This window comes from Stenella coeruleoalba, assembly GCF_951394435.1.
Source record: "Stenella coeruleoalba genome assembly, chromosome: 3".
Classification (NCBI taxonomy): domain Eukaryota; kingdom Metazoa; phylum Chordata; class Mammalia; order Artiodactyla; family Delphinidae; genus Stenella; species Stenella coeruleoalba.
Window position 1 is genome coordinate 89,336,245 of NC_137148.1, and position 18,328 is coordinate 89,354,572.

An 18,328-nucleotide genomic window follows, 5' to 3' on the forward strand; every position below is an offset into this window, starting at 1 on the left:
GACTCTAGTACCCGTAACATATGCTGTACTTGAAATCTAAATACACAATACATGCGCACAGACACAAGATTTATTTGTTTTGAACTATGATGGACTTCATGTAGCTGGAAAGGGGTTTTTTTTTCCTACTGTGCCCTTTTCATGTTTTTTTAAGGTACTATTACATAGCTAACTGTGAAACAAGTTTTAAAAGTAAAATAAAAACTTCTGTTCATTTTTATAGGATTTGAAACAAAGAACACAAAGTTCTCTGCCACAAAAAAATGTAATAAGTCTGAGTGCGGAGCCAAGGTAAATAGCATAATTTCTCATAAACTTTGACCACTTCTATGACTTAACTTTTTGGGGTTTTCATGATTTTGTTCTGGACCCAGCATATATCATAAGGCAGTATTTCATTTAATCAACTTACAAATTTAAAACAATTGTTTTGAAGAAATGGATTTTCTCCCATGACTGTGTTGTATTCAATGCTAATAGCTAACACGGCGTTTGGTACCTTGATAGCTGAATAAACTATTATAACAATATTTCTTACAGAATACTTGATGTTGGATGGTAAATATATAGCTTTATTCTAAAAATTACCTTATATTTACAATATTGATTATTTTTAGAGTGTGTTCTTTCTTGATTACCTTTTTATTTACTTACCTTGTTTTCATTAATCTCTGATCCTGTATTTTTAAATGAAAGAAGAGACGTAATTACTATTAGAAGATAAGGATTCCTACTGTAAATTATTTACTAGGTAACTGTCATTGTGCTTGTAAAACTGCCTCATTTTCACATTGTTGATTTATGTTTAAGTAAATGGGAAAGGTGTTCAGTGGACTTAAAAATGGGGCATTTAATGGATGGCTGCCTCTGATTTACAAAGAAACCTTTTATGTTTTTATTGACAATTATTTAACCAAGTTATCCATTTTTAATGAGCAAATATCAATCAGTCAGTACCCAGTGTATGCAGATACACAGCGTAGTTTTGTAATATAACTTTTTACTACCTAAATTGAGAAATTGAGTATCACCTGTTATAAATTGTAGAATAAAAGAGTAATTGTAAAGTGTAATTCATGATTTTACACTTTATTAAAATTATTTTAAAATAAATGGAATCAAAGTTATCACAGAAATTTTATAATTGTTAATAAAGTTGAGATTTCAGTTAAACATAGACTAGAGCCTTAGCTGACTAAACTTCTTCAGTAAATAGAAACTTAAAGCATATAAAGGTCAACCTTAGAACAGGAAGGTAAGTATATTTTAGTAATACTAAAGTATCATTAAAGTAATACTAAAGTATCACTAAAGTAATACTAAAGAAACCCTACATCTCATTTGGCTGGAAAAAAGAAGGGATTAATTTGAAAAGAAAGTTTAAGTCTTAAGTTTAGTCTTGCTGAAGTCTTAAAGCTTTCATATTGCCAGGCCATAGTTAGGATGAAAGGATAATGATATTGAAAGAAAAATCAGATGTAAAATTACAAAACATTTTCTTTGTCTTAAAATAAGTAATGTTTTGATGAATTTTGGGTTGTATGGGCATTCTTTATATATTGTGTCCCTAATAAACTGTGGTGTCAGTAAATCTATTTGGCTTTTGGCATAATCCTCTTATCTATTACCTTTTTTATCTTTTTCTATTTTGTTGGGGGAAGATCTTCTTTTTTGCTGACTCTAAGAATAACTTATGCTTGCTATACGTAATTCATGCTCCATCCCCAGCCCATTAGTCTTCCTGTGGGTACATGTTAAGGTGGGTGGGATGCAGTGGGGATGGGGCCATAATGAGTCAGAGGACTCATGCTCTGTGCTCTGTCCTTGCCTTAGCCAGACGTAAGTGATAATTCAGCCTTACTTATGCCAGAGGAAGAAAGTTAGGAGATAGAGGTCTATTAATTAAGGACAGAAAGTTAGGAGATAGAGGTCTATTAATTAATATATTTTTGAGCTTTTAATATTGAAGAGTTTTAATTAAAGATAAACATAAGTAGGCTTTTTGAATCTATTAGGAAAACAGTCACTTTTTGATATTTCCATTTAAACAGTTTGTATTTAAATAGTGTTCTTCATTTTAATATTATATCTTCAGAGTTCTTTTCTACCAAATGTCAATGCTCCTGTTTCCGTAGTTAGGTGAATTGGGAATACTTAGGATTGTCTGATTCCTATTTTTATCTTTATTGTCCTTTTTGAACTTTAGAACCTCATGAATAAAACCACTTATATTTTTGGTTTTAAAATCTATTTTTTACTTGTTAGCCACAAATTTTCTGAGTTATTGATCTTTCAGTAAAATCAGTGAAGAATGGAGGACTGACGATGGCCTTTAAAATGGAAGCCTTTGGTAGTTTTATTTTGCAGGTACCGAAAGTTAAATAATTGTCTGTACTTCTCAGTCTTTAAATTGGCAGTTTCAAAAGAGTGGCCATGGTCTTCCCTGGTGGTGCAGTGGTTGAGAGTCCGCCTGCCGATGCAGGGCACACGGGTTCGTGCCCCGGTCTGGGAGGATCCCACATGCCGCGGAGCGGCTGGGGCCGTGAGCCATGGCCGCTGAGCCTGCGCGTCCGGAGCCTCTGCTCCGCAACGGGAGAGGCTACAGCAGTGACAGGCCCGTGTACCGTAAAACAACAAAAGAACAAAAAAAAAAGAGTGGCCATAACTCAGTCTTCTATTCTTTGTGAGTCTTCTGTGATGCTCTAAGGCTTAGCTTTATTTTGCTTATAAGAATAATACTTATTTGAACGACATATTATTAATCTAAATAAAACATGCATTCTCAATAGGGAGATGTCTTCCCTAGGAGGCTAAGAATTGGTTCTTGGTGGCAGGGTGGGGGGCGGTGAAAAACACTTATTTTTTTTAATATGCAAAGCACAGATACAGATAATAGTACGTAACAGATAAACATTTTATGTGTAGTACTAAAATTGTGTAGAGGGATAATTAGGAAAAAAATGTCTAAAAAGAATCTTTAAGGAGGTTGTAATAAAAAAAGGTTGAGAAACACTGGTCTAAATCCATACTGTTTAAATAATACATGTGAATGAATTTGATCATGCTGTTGGCAACATTACAGTTATAACCTAACATGATTTAGTTTGTGAGTATTTAAAAAGTAGTCCATGATCTGCTGAAAGTGACATAGTACATGTCAGTGAGCCTAATTTAATTCACAAGGTTATGTGAGCTGTATAATGAATACATTCTTAGCCTTTGTATAGAAAGCAGATGTGATTAAAATTTAGGGCACCCTGGACAAGTCATAAATTGTCTAGCCTTAAATAATCCTTAAATGTACAAAGATGTTTCTGTTTCTCTACATTCACAATTGCCTAAGGAAAGCAACTGTAAGGACACTTAATACAAAGACTTACAGGATTAGGAACTTAGAGAACACTGAGGATGCAAGGTAAAATCTGAGACAGGCAAAGAGATTTCAGTCTTCTTTCAGCATTCCATCTGTTCAGGCAGGACAGGATTAAATGTTGCCACAGCACAGGTCTGTAAGTCACATGGTTTGACAAGGTATAAAGGAACTTTTTTTTTAATGGTAGATAATTTGAAATGCCACCAAGTATGTAATCAAAGTTACATCGAGATTGCGTCTGTAAATCTGAAAGTTTAACTTTTTAAGTAATAGATATGTTTTTAGTTTGAGAGTAATTTATTCAAACCACTATTACAAATTTACCTTTAAATGCTTTTAATTTTTAGCAAGGTATTTATTGGTAAGGAATCGTACATCTGTTTCTTTTGGCTAGAAAAAGAAGGGATTACTTTGAAAAGAAAACATTAACCATGTGGAGACACAAATGAAGTCAATGTTTTCTAGGCTTAGCCAGATTTAAAAAGGACAGAACTCCAAAAAGGCACTTGTTAACCCATTCACTTGGAGTATTGCCATTCGTTTGTTGGATGACCTCCCTGCCCCTCTAATTTAATTTCCTCTGTTTTTCTCCATATATACTTTTTTTGGATTCTAATCTTGATTGAGAGCATCATTTTCTTTTTAGCTGTCTAGGTTCTGTAACCCCAGAAAACACTTTGACTTCTGTCTTTTCTCATTCCTTAAGTATCATCAATTGTAGAGTGTTTTGGATTTTAGCTTTACTCATCGCTGACATCCATCCTCTCCTCTCTTTCTGTTACTTTGGTTTTAAGCCATCCTTTATGTTTTGCTTGAACTACTGCAGTGGCTTCTTGCCCCAAGGCCTTGTCTCTGTGCCTAAATTATTAACTATAATTTATGTAGTTATCTGAGGAATCTACCCAAAGCAGAACTCTGAAAAAGTTACCTGGCTAGAAACAGCAAGGCTTCTTAGGACCTAGACTCAAAAGTCCTAGAATGTCATTTTCACTACATTCTACTCATCAAGCAAGTCACTAAGGCCATCCAGGATATAAGAGAGGGGAATTATTCTCCATTACTTGATGTGAGGAGCATGTGCAGGAAGCAAAGGGAATGATGGCGGTCATCTCTGGGGACTATCTACCACAGTTTGCCACTGACCACCACAATTCACATACCTCCCATGTGCAAAATAAAATAAACTCACCCTCCTCCCAAGTTGCCCAAGATCTCATCCCATTATGATAGTGGCCCCAATTTTTCATCTAAATCAGGTCCAACACGGCTCAGCCATATGGCTGGGAATTGTGATTGGCTTATTTCTGCCAGTATAATTATTTGAAGTTAATCCCACTAGACTGTAAACTCCTCGAGGGTACGAATTATTTCTGTCATTTATGTCCACCACTATGCCTATGGTATGATATTCAACATAGTAAGAATTTAATAAAGATTTGTTGTAATATATTTTATTATTGCTTGAAGAGGATATTAAACTTCAGACACCAGATATGCATAGAATATGGTTCACATTCTATGTGAACCATATTCTATGTGAAAATGTAGTATCCTGGTGTATATTCTCCCCAATTGATTCTTTCATCTAATATTTGTAGGTTGAGTGGCAGAAGACTTCCAATCCACTAAATACTAATACAAGTAAAAATCAGCAGTAATTCAATATAGCTTTGAATTTGATCAGCATTTAGACAACTGCTCATTTGAGATTTCAGAGTTTCATACTATGAGACTTGAAAAATTCAGGGTTGCATCTCAGCATCATTGCATTCTTGTAGAATGAACTTCGTTGGGGTTGCATCCTTGGGGGCTCATCAGAATGAGTGTTCAAAAGATACTCCCAAATACCTGAATGAGTTGCCTTATCAGATCATAAGACTTTTTTTATTGTTGTTGACATAAGAGTATTTGCCTGATTCTACGTTTTGTGTTTTTAATATTGTTCCCAGAAACAGTTCTTCTGGTAGTAATTATCTACTAGTGTGATGGGATTCAAGGCTTTAGGGCATTTTCTGATTGGTCACTATGTCATCAACCTATTTTTATACCAAGTCAGAATGTAAGTAAGAAGGTATCTAACATCTCTACCAGTTATTTAAACATAGGTTTTAAGTGAAGAAACCAAGTTCACAACCTTATTTTTATTGTTTGGAATATTCACTGTTTTTCTTTGGGGGAGATGGAAAAGCATTAGCAGTGATAATTAGTGTAAGCACTGTGCTTGTTTTTCATGGATTGTAATGTTCAAGCTCAAGTCTTATCATGTACTAGAAAGCTAGTATAGAAGTGTCTTCACATTAGTTAGCAGAAAGATAAATGGATACAATCAAGAAGATTGAGCTTTTTTTTTTTTTCTTGAAAATGGTGGGTTGCATTTTAAAATTGTACCAAGGGAATTCAAGGTGATAATAGAATACATGATTTGACTAGGATTTGACACTGTACTCTCCAGAGGTTCTGTTATTCTGAGAGCAGCCCAAATGTCCTTTCCTGAGAAAACTAGTTTAGAACTTCTCTTTTAATGGGGGAATTATTAACTGACAGTACCGGAGACTCAAAAAAGCTGAGCTATTCTAGTCTAGGTCTATCTGGGTATTAATTGCATAGTCCATTTATGAGTTGAGTCATTACTGGACTTGAAGGATGAGTTCCTAAACTCTTCTCCGAGATACTTTTCTGTTTAAATATTAATTGCTTGTGAAGGATATTTGTGTATTTTCATCTACATTCCACCTGAGTTGTGTTTTGTTAATTATGACTGTTTTTAAGATGTATATTGACCAGTTCTCTGATTATCCAGAAGCACGTTTCAGCCTGGTTGTAATCTGGAATATTTTTAGAGGGCATGTTTTACCCAGAAGACTGAGTGGAATATAGTATATTATTTAAACAATCAGAAGTTTCTTAGGGAACTGGAGATACCTTCCCCATGGTACATTAGTTAACTTTATGTTAAAACTTCTTTGCCTAGTGGTTGGAACTAGTTTTGGAACGAACAGTCACGTCTGGCAAGGAAAATAAATAACCTTGCCTGGAGTTTGCCATTTTAAGTCAGTCATTCACTGGTTTGCTTTCTCCCTGATTTTTCAGGGAAATAGATCTTTGGGGAGCGAGTAGGAGGAAAGACTCCACCTTTCCCACACTATTCTCCCCACCCTTATTATTTCTATTTATTTTATTATATCAGGAATGATGAGTATTAATTCCTGAAATACTCTTTCAACCTCACATTGACTTAGATGAAATAACACCTATTACATGTTTCTTTTTTTAAAATGTTGACACTTCCATTTTATATGATGGCTGACTAGGAACCCTGAGACTGACTCTCTCAATTTTTTATTAAAACTCATGAAAACATGAAGATGACAGTCAGAGGAGCACCAAAACCTTGGTTTGACAGTCACCCTATTGCCACAATCTAAGATAACCTCAAACTGCAATGCTGATCGAACTGGACTGAGAAATGCAGTTAGTCACTGACCAACGATAAACAGTTAGAAATAAAGACACCATGCAGGTTTCTAAAAGCAGGTGTGGAGATTGATTCCTTTGCCTTTCCATAATGTCTGCCCCCAAGGCTTTGAAATTCTGGTACTTTACCAACAAGAAAAATGGACAAATGTTTTTCTGCAAGGAAGGTGCTACTTTTTATAGCTAGATAGGTAGCTGTTCTTTACTTTTCATCCTCTTTGCCTAAGATCTCTATTAAAAAACCTCTACTTAATTGACCAGCTGGATCAACTGATACTCTACATTTCTTTTCTGTGCCCATGGCACCCTGACCTTGTTGCTAATAGGCTACTAGCTAGCAGGCTGGCACACTTCTTTCTCTCCAGTATTTCAGTTGAGTTGTGTGATTACCACCAATCAATTACTTATTCCCAAATCAGTTTTTCTTGTTATTTTTCTCTGATAATTTGATTTTTATTAAACTGATGAATTAAGCAAAAAGATTTTGTTTTAATATAAAGTTGAGTGCTTTGAGTCACTGATAAATACTGACGAGATGACTACAAAAGATTTGGGAAGAAATTGTAAAGATGTAGAAGCAATCTGCACTCAGATTGCTTTATACTTTTAAGTGTTTAAGTTCTTGTTCTACTTTAGAAAAACTAAGCTAGAAACCACAGATAATTTATCATATGTATGGTTATGCAGAAAATATGACAGAGAATGCCAATTAGTGGTCCCATAATCAAAGCAGAAGCTTTGCTCTTACATCAGTAGACTGGGACATGATACACATTTGTATGTTTTATGGTAAAGTATATATATATATATATACATACACACACACACACACACACATACACATACATACATGCACCTTAAAGATGTCCTACTTTAATTTTTACTTTCAAGTCAGCTTTAACTCTTTCAGTTAATGGATCTATTGCCAACCTTAATCACATTGATGGCTTTCACTGTGTCTCTATTTTACAACCAATTTGGAGACTGAATCTGCCAGAAATAAAATAGGCAGGAGCAAATGGGGAACTGACGACAGAGCATTGATCTAGGGCAGTATCCACTCAAGGAAATCGCTGTTGGTGGTGGCATGGGCCAGAAGAGTACCTGATATTGTTTGTTGAAGAAAGAAGCCCTCCATTTGTTCAGAACAGCAGAGCTGGTATAGAAGACTGAATGCTACAGACAATAGCCCCCTTGGATAGTAGCCTTTTGGGAACTTGCAGTCAGGCTGCATCTATGCATGTGAACCTATTTTTCACTCATTCTTTTCTCCATTACTGCATCTTCTTTACATCCTTCAGACATTATTAACAAACTATTTCCTTTATTTCTGGTTGTGCATCTCCCTTGCTAAAGTATTAGCTCTTGTTCTTTCAAATCCCGTGGCAAATACCTGGTACATTGTAGGTGCTCAACAAATATTTGTCAAATAACTAATTCTAAATAAGAGATGAACTTCAAGCAATACCACAATAAAGACCAAGAGGTACCTTTCTCATACACAGGGGCTGGATGGATGTCTATTTCTTTTTTTTAACATCTTTATTGGAGTATAATTGCTTTACAATGGTGTGTTAGTTTCTGCTTTATAACAAAGTGAATCAGCTATACATATACATATATTCCCATATCTCCTCCCTCTTGTGTTGGATATCTATTTCTGTGAGGATAAGTAAATGGAAAGTTATCATAGGAAACACGTGAAAAAGCTCTGCAAAATGATGAAAATTAGGGTAACATGAAGACTGAGAAGAACAACTTATCTCTTAATTTATTACAGAGACCAGAAAATATTTTTTTTAAAAAACTCTTTTGAATTCTCAAAAAGTTAAAGAGTCACAATGTGGAATTTGTCTCCTTAGTGTTTTCAGGGTATGGTATCTTAAACCATTGTTTTCATCAATTTTACATAAACTTGAAAAGTACAACTTCTTCCCAGTCCCTTATAATTAGTCTGCTCTGATTTTTGTTCCTAGGTACAAAATTATTTTAGATTTATTGGATTTAGGTTTCATTTGTAGAAGTGATTGAACAGACTGCATTTTTTTTTTTTTTTTTTTTTTTTTTTTTGCGGTACGCGGACCTCTCACTGTTGTGGCCTCTCCCGTTGCGGAACACAGGCTCCAGATGCGCAGGCTCTGCAGCCATGGCTCACGGGCCCAGCCGCTCCGCGGCATGTGGGATCTTCCCGGACCGGGGCACGAACCCACGTCCCCTGCATCGGCAGGCGGACTCTCAACCACTGCGCCACCAGGGAAGCCCCAGACTGCATTTTAAATGATTGTTTTAATGTTTATTTGTTTAAAAACAATGGCAAAGTAGTTACATGTTCAGTGAACACCTGCTAAATTTCCTGGTTAGTCTATGGTTTAATTGCCTTTTTATTGTTTATACTTTAAATCAAACTTTCTTAACTAGCTGTGTGGTTCTAATTTATTGTTGTCTGATTATTATACAGTGAATTAAGTTTACACAGGGTGTTTAAGTTGTGTGGTTTGTCTAATGAAATTAAAGTGACTTTTGCACATTGCTTACAACATCTTACAATTACTCCATCAAGGACCACAATCAAGAAAGTGCAGAAGATGGGGAACAGTAATATGTGCCTCTATATGTAGGATTATGATGTTATTTTGATATCTTACAATATGAAGGCAGAGTTAGCATGGGGACTACCACCTACGATCTAGGAAGGACTATAATAATTTCCAATTGAGGTATTTGGAAATAAGTAACTTTGTAGAATCTAAGGAAAGTGCAAAGTTTGAATGATTCTGTTCTGTGTTATTGCTTGTAGCACCCAAGTTTTTCCCCCATTAGTTGGAGTTATGTCATGCACTGTGAAAGTGTTAAAGTAAATTAAATATCTGGCGTATGAATGATTTCTTGAGTGATTTGTATTGGGTTGGGGAGAACTGACGAGTATGTGAGAGCGATTCCTTATTTTTTCTAGTTTTGTGCACACTTAGTTCTCTGTCCTCTCTCTTCTCTTCCTCCCAGTGTCCATCATGTCTTCTGAAATTGCTAACACAAAACTCATTAACTCAGAGCAGTTCAGAGCACAGACTGAAGTGATGCGGCATATTTCAAAGTCTTCCATTCTTCTGAACCAGATTTTTTTTCCTTCTGAATGCAGATTAATAAACCGTGCACTACAAGAGGAACAAGGAAAAGGATTTTAGTGAAGGTATCCTGATCCTGAGAAAGTCAGGGAGGGCTTCAAGCCCATCTTGGACTTCAGAACACTTCACAACTTTGTGGTAAAAGAAACATTTTAAATAGAGCCTTTGGACTTATTTATTTCATCCTTATTTGGAGAGTAGCTTTATTTTTTTTAGGCAAGAAAATTAACTGTGAAATTGGGGTACTTTTCAACCTAAAACATACTTGGGTTTTAGATTTTGATATTTTGTAGGTACTTAATGTATACTCAAAGTACTATAGGTGTTTGGATGGCTTGTGTGTTTTTCTTCGAAACGTGTTCTTTCTCTTGTGACATGGTGTTTGCCTTCACTGTGAGTGATGTTTTTTCTAGTGTTTTGTATCTTCTTCAGTCGGTTCACTGGATTGTAGGGTATCTTTCCCAGAACTGATATTGTGTAAAAGTGTTTTGAAAAGAGAGAGTGGTTTGTGTTTTTGTTGTTTTCATATTTTTACCTCTTACATGATGGCTCACTGGCATGAAGAGATGTTGCAACAGTAAAAAGTTGTTGTTTTCTCTTCACCTGAAAGCCTCACACAAGATAGGTTTTCAGTTGTCAAAATGAATACAAACGTATTTGCCATTTTTGTCTTTCACAACAAAATAACCTTATTTTACTGTATTAACTTTTAAGATCTTTTTATGTGTAAAAATCAGCCTGTTTATGTACTATGTATTCCTCCAAAGTTATGGCGTTACAGTCATTGGAGAAATGAAATTTTCTTCTAGTAGATGAAAATTACATTTTGATTGAACATCATTCCTTATGCAGTCACCCATAAATATAATGTCTTTTGCTGTCTTTTCAGAAAATGGTTACAGATGTGATTTCTGAATTGACAAGAAAATAGAACATCTTAATGTTTTAGGTAAAACAGATGGTGTTTTTGTTTTAGGCAAAACTCTCTCAGAGTGAAAGCATCTTAACTGGTGACAAGACTCTTGGGGTCAGCCAAATTATGTACAGTTTTTGTGTCTGTTTCTTTTTATTGCTTTAGTACCAAAAATTTTAGGATAGTTGGAAAAGAATATTCATCCTTTTCATTGACTTGCTATTTTCTCTTATGCACTGGGAATAATTGCAAGATTTTTCAACCTTATTTTGTTTAAAAAAGTTATAAAATTACATGTTAATTCTAATTTGGTTGTGGTTTTATTTATTCTTTTAGAAATGCTTTTCTCAATGTAGGAAAGCCTGAAATATAGTTTTACTTTTGAGGGTTAAGATTTTAATTTATAGTATTGAGTTGCATTTGCAGCTATAAATTCGAACATTTATGATACTCTTTTGCTTCTATACCATTGAGCTTTGGGCAGATCTTACTGTCAGATACCTGGAAAGAGCACAGTGTTGTGAAGGGAGCCTTGGACTGAGAGTCAGAGGGCTCATTCTGGTCCCACCTCTGGCACTAACCAGCCTTCTTTTTTTGAAACGTTAGTTGCATTTGCAATATGTCTTGGGTGAGAGGGGCTAAAGTAGATAATCCCCAGGGTTACATCCAACTGACATTTAGTTTTTTTGTCTGTTACAACACAAATCATTTATAAAGCATTCGTTTGGATGAACACTGGGAAAGGAAGTTTGGAGGTAGAAAACTCAACTCTGGAAAATAACCAAGTTTGTTCAGTAACTGGGACATAGGATAAGGAAACTATTTTCCAAAATATCACCAGTATTGCAAAATGAAGACCTGTAATTTAACAATTCCTCTCCCACTGCCTCTTACATAAAGTAAGAACTACTGAAAGAACAGTTTGTGTTGTTATTAGAGCAGCTTTGATAAGTAGCTCAGTTTCATCACCTCAGAGAAAAACCCCTTACCCCAGTCCTGCCATTACAGCTGGCTGGGGGCTTTCAGAGTGAGGGCTCTTTGCTAGGGTGGAGGTGGAGCCCTCTGATGAAGCAGAGTTCAGAGAGACTTGGGGAAATGGAACTCTGGTGGGACTCTGTGCTTCTAGCATATACAACCCGAGTCCCTTACCCACTGGAGAAGAGCAGGGCCACCTACCCCACCTCCAAGATGCCTTAAAGCCTGACTGCTTGAATTTGAATCCTGGCTCTACCATTTAAATGGCTGTGAACCATGAGCTGGATACCAAGCCAGTCTACACATCTATAAAATGGGCATGATTTTAGAACTTGATAAGTTGGTTGTGAAGCTGAAAGGAGTTAATTCAAGTACAGCACATGCTGTATGCTAGGCACTGTTCTAAAGGCTCGTTAGTGCTAGCTGTTTGGTATTACTGTTATTGTTGTTGTTGTTACTATTAACATCTGGAAAACTCTCTGCCACTTACCAAGTCAAATTTACTTTGAGTTAAAAGTAGCAAAAAATATCCCTTTAATAATATAAAATTTTATTTTTGATTTACTGCTTTGCCTATTAGTATTATAAACATAATTCTCTACACAAGGTAATGTCTTCTAACATAGAGCTTTCTAGAATATTTTCTTAATAATTGCATACTTTTCATCTAAACTAAGAACTCTTCTCAGTAATATTTAATGGAGTTCTTGGATTTTGTAAGGTATTTTCAGAACTCAAAACCTTAGTTGACAACAGCAGTTTTAGGTGCTACTATCATCTTACTGTTTCATAAAGGGCATCTTCACACTAGATTCGATCACCCTGCAGTACACTTGTTTACTTTCCTTTTGACTCTTGCCCTTGGGTGAATGACTTTCATGGGATGATAGATTTATAATAGTTTTGTCCATGAATTTTAATTTATTTCTCCTAAATGTAGAAAAAAATGTTGAAATAAACTTTCATGTGTTAGGAAATTCAGATAACATTTATGTACTACTATATTCAAGTGCAATCCTAATTTTGATTGCTGAAATGAAATTGTGTTCTGTTCTTCAGTGTTGAATTTTTCTTCTTCTTAAATGAGGCCAAATAATATATGTTACAAAATCAATTAGAAGCTTCCATAAAATGTCATGTTCTATTTTTCCTCTTGCAAATATAAAGTCCCATATCTGGTCATGGAAGATAAGTGAGATTATTATTGTATAGTTTCTAGAGAGGTTTTTATGGGAAAACAGCTAAATGTTTGCCTATTTAAGAAGGCCTGTTTTATAGGAATAGAAACGTTTTTAAACTGGGAGGCCTTGGAAGTTACATGAAAAATCTTGTGCATGTGTGCATTTCTTCAGTGAATGGTGTCTGTATAAGGCATTCAAAGATTAGAAGATAAGTAGAATTTTAAAAGGTTAAAAATAACCACCTTGGTCAGTGTAAGGGACTGTCAATCATTTGCTTTTTATGAAGTGCAGGTCTGGGGGTTTTCTCCTCTGCTTTTTCCTTATTGTTATCTGTGGGCACTTGCACAAGGACAATGTGAATTTGGGCACGTCAGACCTTGTAGCCAGCGGATGAGAAAGTATGAGGAAGTCCTCCACAAGAGAGCAGGTCAGAGGGCTGGACACACTTACTTCAGTCTTTGCTTGGGCCCAGTTCCAAGGACCCCAAGCTCTTCTCATTGCCCTTCGCCCACCCCCACCCCTGCCCCCTTTTCCAGCATTCAAGAGTTTCTTTTCTGTGTATGGTGGTCTTTGTGATGTGAAACTGGAAGTTGGCCCTCATTTTCAAGAGGAATAGTATAACCTGGTGTATCAATTCCCTAGTGCTGCTGTACCAAATAACCACAAACTTAGTCTTTCAAAAAAAACACAAATTTATTATCTACAGTTTCGGAGGTCAGAAGTCCAAAGTCAGTTTCACTGGGCTGACAAAGTATTGGCAGGCCTTGTTCCTCCTGGAGGCTCTGAGGGAAAAATCTGATCCTTTGCCTGTTTCATCGTCTAATGGTCACCTGCATTGCTTGGCCTGTGGCCCCTTCCACACACATTCCAGCCTCTTGCTTCTGTTGTCACGTGGCCACCTTCTCTGTTAGACTTCTCAGTCTCTCTCTTATAAGGACCTTGTGATTATATTGGGCCCACTTGGATAATCCAGGAAATCTCCCTATCCCAAGACCCTTAATTTAATCACATCTGCAAAGTCTCTTTTGCTATGTAAGGTAACATATTCATAGGTTCTGGGGATTAGGATGTGGACATCCTGGGGTGGGCAGGGGGGCGGAATTATTCTGCCTACCATACCTGGAAACCAGTGTATTTCCAGTGGATAAGTGGGATAATTAATTTAAGAACATCAGGATAAATCTATGTAGATATCCCTCAGGTACCTCAAGTTCGAGAGGTCTGATACTGGATTTATCACCTTTATCTTGATATGTCTTCCACCCATCCTTAGGGGTTCAATCTTGGTTAGTGGCGCTACCATATCTATGCCACCCTAACTGCAAAACAGGAATTACAGGCTTTTCCTTGTGGCTTATGCATCCTTCTCCAAGGAATCCAAAAATTCCTATTAATAAGAATTCCTACCTGTTTCTCAGACTTGTTCCTCTTTTTGCATTTCTACCAGCTCCTGTAACTTAGGTTTTCACCTTTTCTACCTTGGCTGTTGTAGCTATTTACTTGGTCTTCCTCCTTTGAGTCTTGACTCCTTAAATCCTTCCTCTACCTGGCAACTAGAAGTACCTATTAAAAATGAATCTGACCATGTTAAACCTTCAAGTCACTCCCCATACCCCATATAATAAGGTTTTTAGCAATTTGTGATGACTTAAAGACACCTCACTCCTCACTGTGATTTGAGATTTATCTCTCTTTCTAGCTCCATATATTGGCATTTTAGACATGCGCTTTACTATGTAGATTCTAGTGATATTGAATGACCTGTATGTCCTGAAAATAATGTCCTTTTTTTCTTTATATATCTGTGCCATTATTCTTATGGTCACTGTACCTAGAGTGTATTTCCCTACTTTTACTTGGCTATCTCTCCCTGACCTTTTAAAAAGTTACATGTTTTTGTGGTTGTATTTTTCTGATTATTTAAAAAATACGTACTTTTTGTAAAATAGTGTTTTATATCTAGATGTCTAAAAAGTAGCTGCAGGATGTTCGCTAAAAATCCCAGAATCTATAGAGGAAGTATCTCTGTTAACAGTTTAACTTCTCTTCTGCTTAATCTACTCTGTTGTTAAACATATCGGCTGAGTCCTTAATTTCAAATATTTATCCTTCTAGAATTTCATTCAGTTAATTTTTGACGTATTCAGTTTCTGTGGTGGAGTTCTTTATCTTTTCATCTACTGTATTCATGTTTTCCTCTTTCCTTGGACATAGTAATTATCATTTTAAAGGCTTATCAGTTAACGCCAATATCCAGATGTGTGGTTCTAATTCTTCTGTCTTTTTGTTGTTTAATCATGTGGCTCTGTCTTTGCAGATGTCTCAGCTTTTTATATTAAGTGCTAGACATTGTGTAGAAAAATTTTATAGGCTCTAGAAACTATCTTCTAGAGAGTGTTCACTCTTACTCCAATCAAGGGCTGTGCTAAATTGAGGCTAATTCTCTCAATGTCTTCTTCATCTAGCTCATTAAGTTTTCAACTAATAGCCTGGTATATTCTGTAGGCCCTATTCCCTGGTGGGTTCTAAAACCTCATGATATGTCTCTGCTCTACTTTTTAGAAGCTTTCTGTTTAGATTTTAAGCCTCCTTTTCTGTGCAGCTCCCAGTGTTTGGCACATGGACTGATGAGAAAGCCAACTGTGCACTTGAAGCTTTCTACATCCTCACCAAGTGCCTTTTAGCCTCTTTGCCACCACAGTGAAACTTCTCTAGGCTTTTGTTCTGGGTTTTGCAGGGAACTCAGCCTTTCCCATGCTGAGAATTGGCACAGCCCAGGGTGAAAATGGCTAGAGAAGGCAGCTCTCTTCTCTGCAGTTTTTTCTCCTCAGCAGTTCTCTGTTGCCTTCAAGCAGATGATTACTGTATTTTATCTGGTTTTTCTAGTTGGCCCATAGAAGTGAGAGCTCTCGTCAACTACTTCATCTCTCCTGGAAGTGGAAGCATTGTTTATTTTTCAACTTCAGTTTGGTGAAAGAAAAATGCTCATTTTTTCCACTTGAGTGTTTATATTTCTATTGATTTGTAGGAGCACTTTACAAATATCCCAAATTTGATCTCCTTTTATTTTTTTATTCTTTAATCTTATTTTTTAATATAGAAAATGTTCTAAGCTTTTTGTTATCAAATCTGCCAGTCTTTTGCTTTGCTGTATTTTTCTGTTATGGTTAAAAAGAGAATTTGTACCACAAATTTTATATTTATTTTTCTTACTGATTTTGTATCATTTTTTCTGTTTTTAAATTTTTTAATTCATCTAGAATCAGTGTTGGCATATTGTTTTAATGCATTTGTTTAACCATTTATCTTGCCCATCTATTACTGTAGATGTATCATAGGATTGTTTTGCTCCCTTTCTCCCAATAAAAGGATTTCAGTGGGATTTTGGTTGGCAGTGCATAAGATTCATGAATTAATTTTAGGAGAGTTGTATATTTTGCAGTATTTTAGTTTTCTCACCTAGAAAAGTATGTCTCTTCATTCATTCACTTTTATGTCCCTCAGTAAAGTTCTGTCAACTTCTGTATATACATTTTGCTCATTTTGTATTAATTAATTTTCTGTTTTGAATGCTCTCCTGATTAATTCTTAATCATCCTGACTGCCATCTTTTTGTGTGTATCACAAGACACACTGTACATAGTTTTGTATTATTACCTACCCTATTATACTGAACTCAACAATTTCTCTTTCTCCCCTTCTAGACTATAGATATTCAGAACAGGGACTATGTAGTCACATTCATAAGGTTATAACTACACATACCATGAGGAGTCCTTCTCTCTGTCCTTTTTTTTTTTTCTTGCCTTTTAATTTAGCCACATGCCATATGGTTACTTTGTACGTGTGTAGATTCTGTGCATCTCTTTATTTATCTCCACCCCCCCGCCATATTATCTGAACTCTTGTTTTAAGGTATCTATGTATAACATGTGTGGTTTTGTTAATTTCTTTCATTTAGATTTATATATGCCTTACATAAGAAAGCATATAAGGCAGCTCAGTGACCTGAGTTAATTAAAACATTCATTCCGCCATTCGTGTGATTCATGTAGCAGGGTATCTGGTCAGGACACCAGGAGGGTCTTATAATGGAAAGGAGAGATTTAATTGCTGTTGAGATTCTACTTTGTGCCAGGTCTGAGCTCTGAGCTCTGTGATTTTCCAAACATTTTATCATTTAACCCTAATTGCAATCTTGTCTCCTGATTTTGTAAATAAAGATATTAAGGCTTGAAGAAATGAAATCACGTGTCCAAAGCCTCTCAAATTCTAAGTGCTGTAGTGGGTTTTTGAACTTGAATGTATCTGACTCCAGAGCTAAGGACTCACAGAACTAATCATGATTTTTGAAGATCTAATGTATCTCAGAAAGGCTCCCTTTGTTTTTATAGATTAATTTTTTTTCCTGATGGCTAATATAGTAAGCATTATGTTTTAAACCTAGAAAACTAGGTAGACTATATGAAAAGTTCATATCTAGAAAGTGCAATTTTTGTAAACATATAAAACTATATATTTTCGTATTCAGAATACGGTACAAAGGTTACTACTCTTCTTTAGATGATGCTCCACTAATGAGGCTACTTAAAGAAGATGAATATATTGTTTGAATTTTTTAATATGCTGTCATTGATTAAGAATTGAACAGAGTGAGCTCTACTCTTTGCTTTGTTGTTAACTTTCTCTGTGATCTTGGATCTGTCATTTCCCCCATCTTTGCAAAGGGGTTAATTGCATAGCTTGTCGATGCTATTTTTTAAGGAATTAAAATAATCAAAATGAAAATGATAAAGCTCCACACTAGTAGGTATTATTCACAAATGATAAATTCTCCTACTGGGATTTTTGTGTGTTACTCATTCATCAACTATTTATTGAATGTTATTCCATGCCAGGTACTACACTAGGCACATGAAGTTACAATTACTTTTCATATAACCTGGTGTTCGCTTAATTGGTTTTAAACTGCACTTACAGGGGACTTGCAAATATTTTTCATTTCTGTCTTCTTTGCACAGCCATAAATGTATGTAGTATTTTTTAATGGTTTTTTGAGTAATGTTTTTGCTTTTCTCATGCAGTGAGGTCATAAGATAAACTCTTTAGTATATGTTACAAGATATTTTCTATGCCAGCGTTCCAGTTTATAAATTTTCTTTCACAGATAAAATGTACTGAAATGTAAATAGCTCTTTGTTCATCCTGAGCTTCCTGAATATAGAAGGTCTGTGGGGATCTTTGGCATCAGTGAAGACAAAGTTCTTCTCAAGTGAATTAGGAACTAAGG

At 35.7% G+C, this 18,328-nt stretch overlaps 1 protein-coding gene across 2 annotated transcripts in view; it reads left to right on the forward strand.

Annotated features, from left to right (window-relative positions):
• Window positions 1–18,328, forward strand: part of MAN2A1 (mannosidase alpha class 2A member 1) — a 159,576-nt gene that overhangs the window by 91,916 nt on the left and 49,332 nt on the right. For both annotated transcript variants that reach the window (XM_079916619.1, XM_079916620.1), the window contains one exon: window positions 224–291. In XM_079916619.1, the coding sequence (XP_079772745.1) occupies window positions 224–291 (68 nt within the window). The remainder of the gene's footprint in view (window positions 1–223; window positions 292–18,328) is intronic.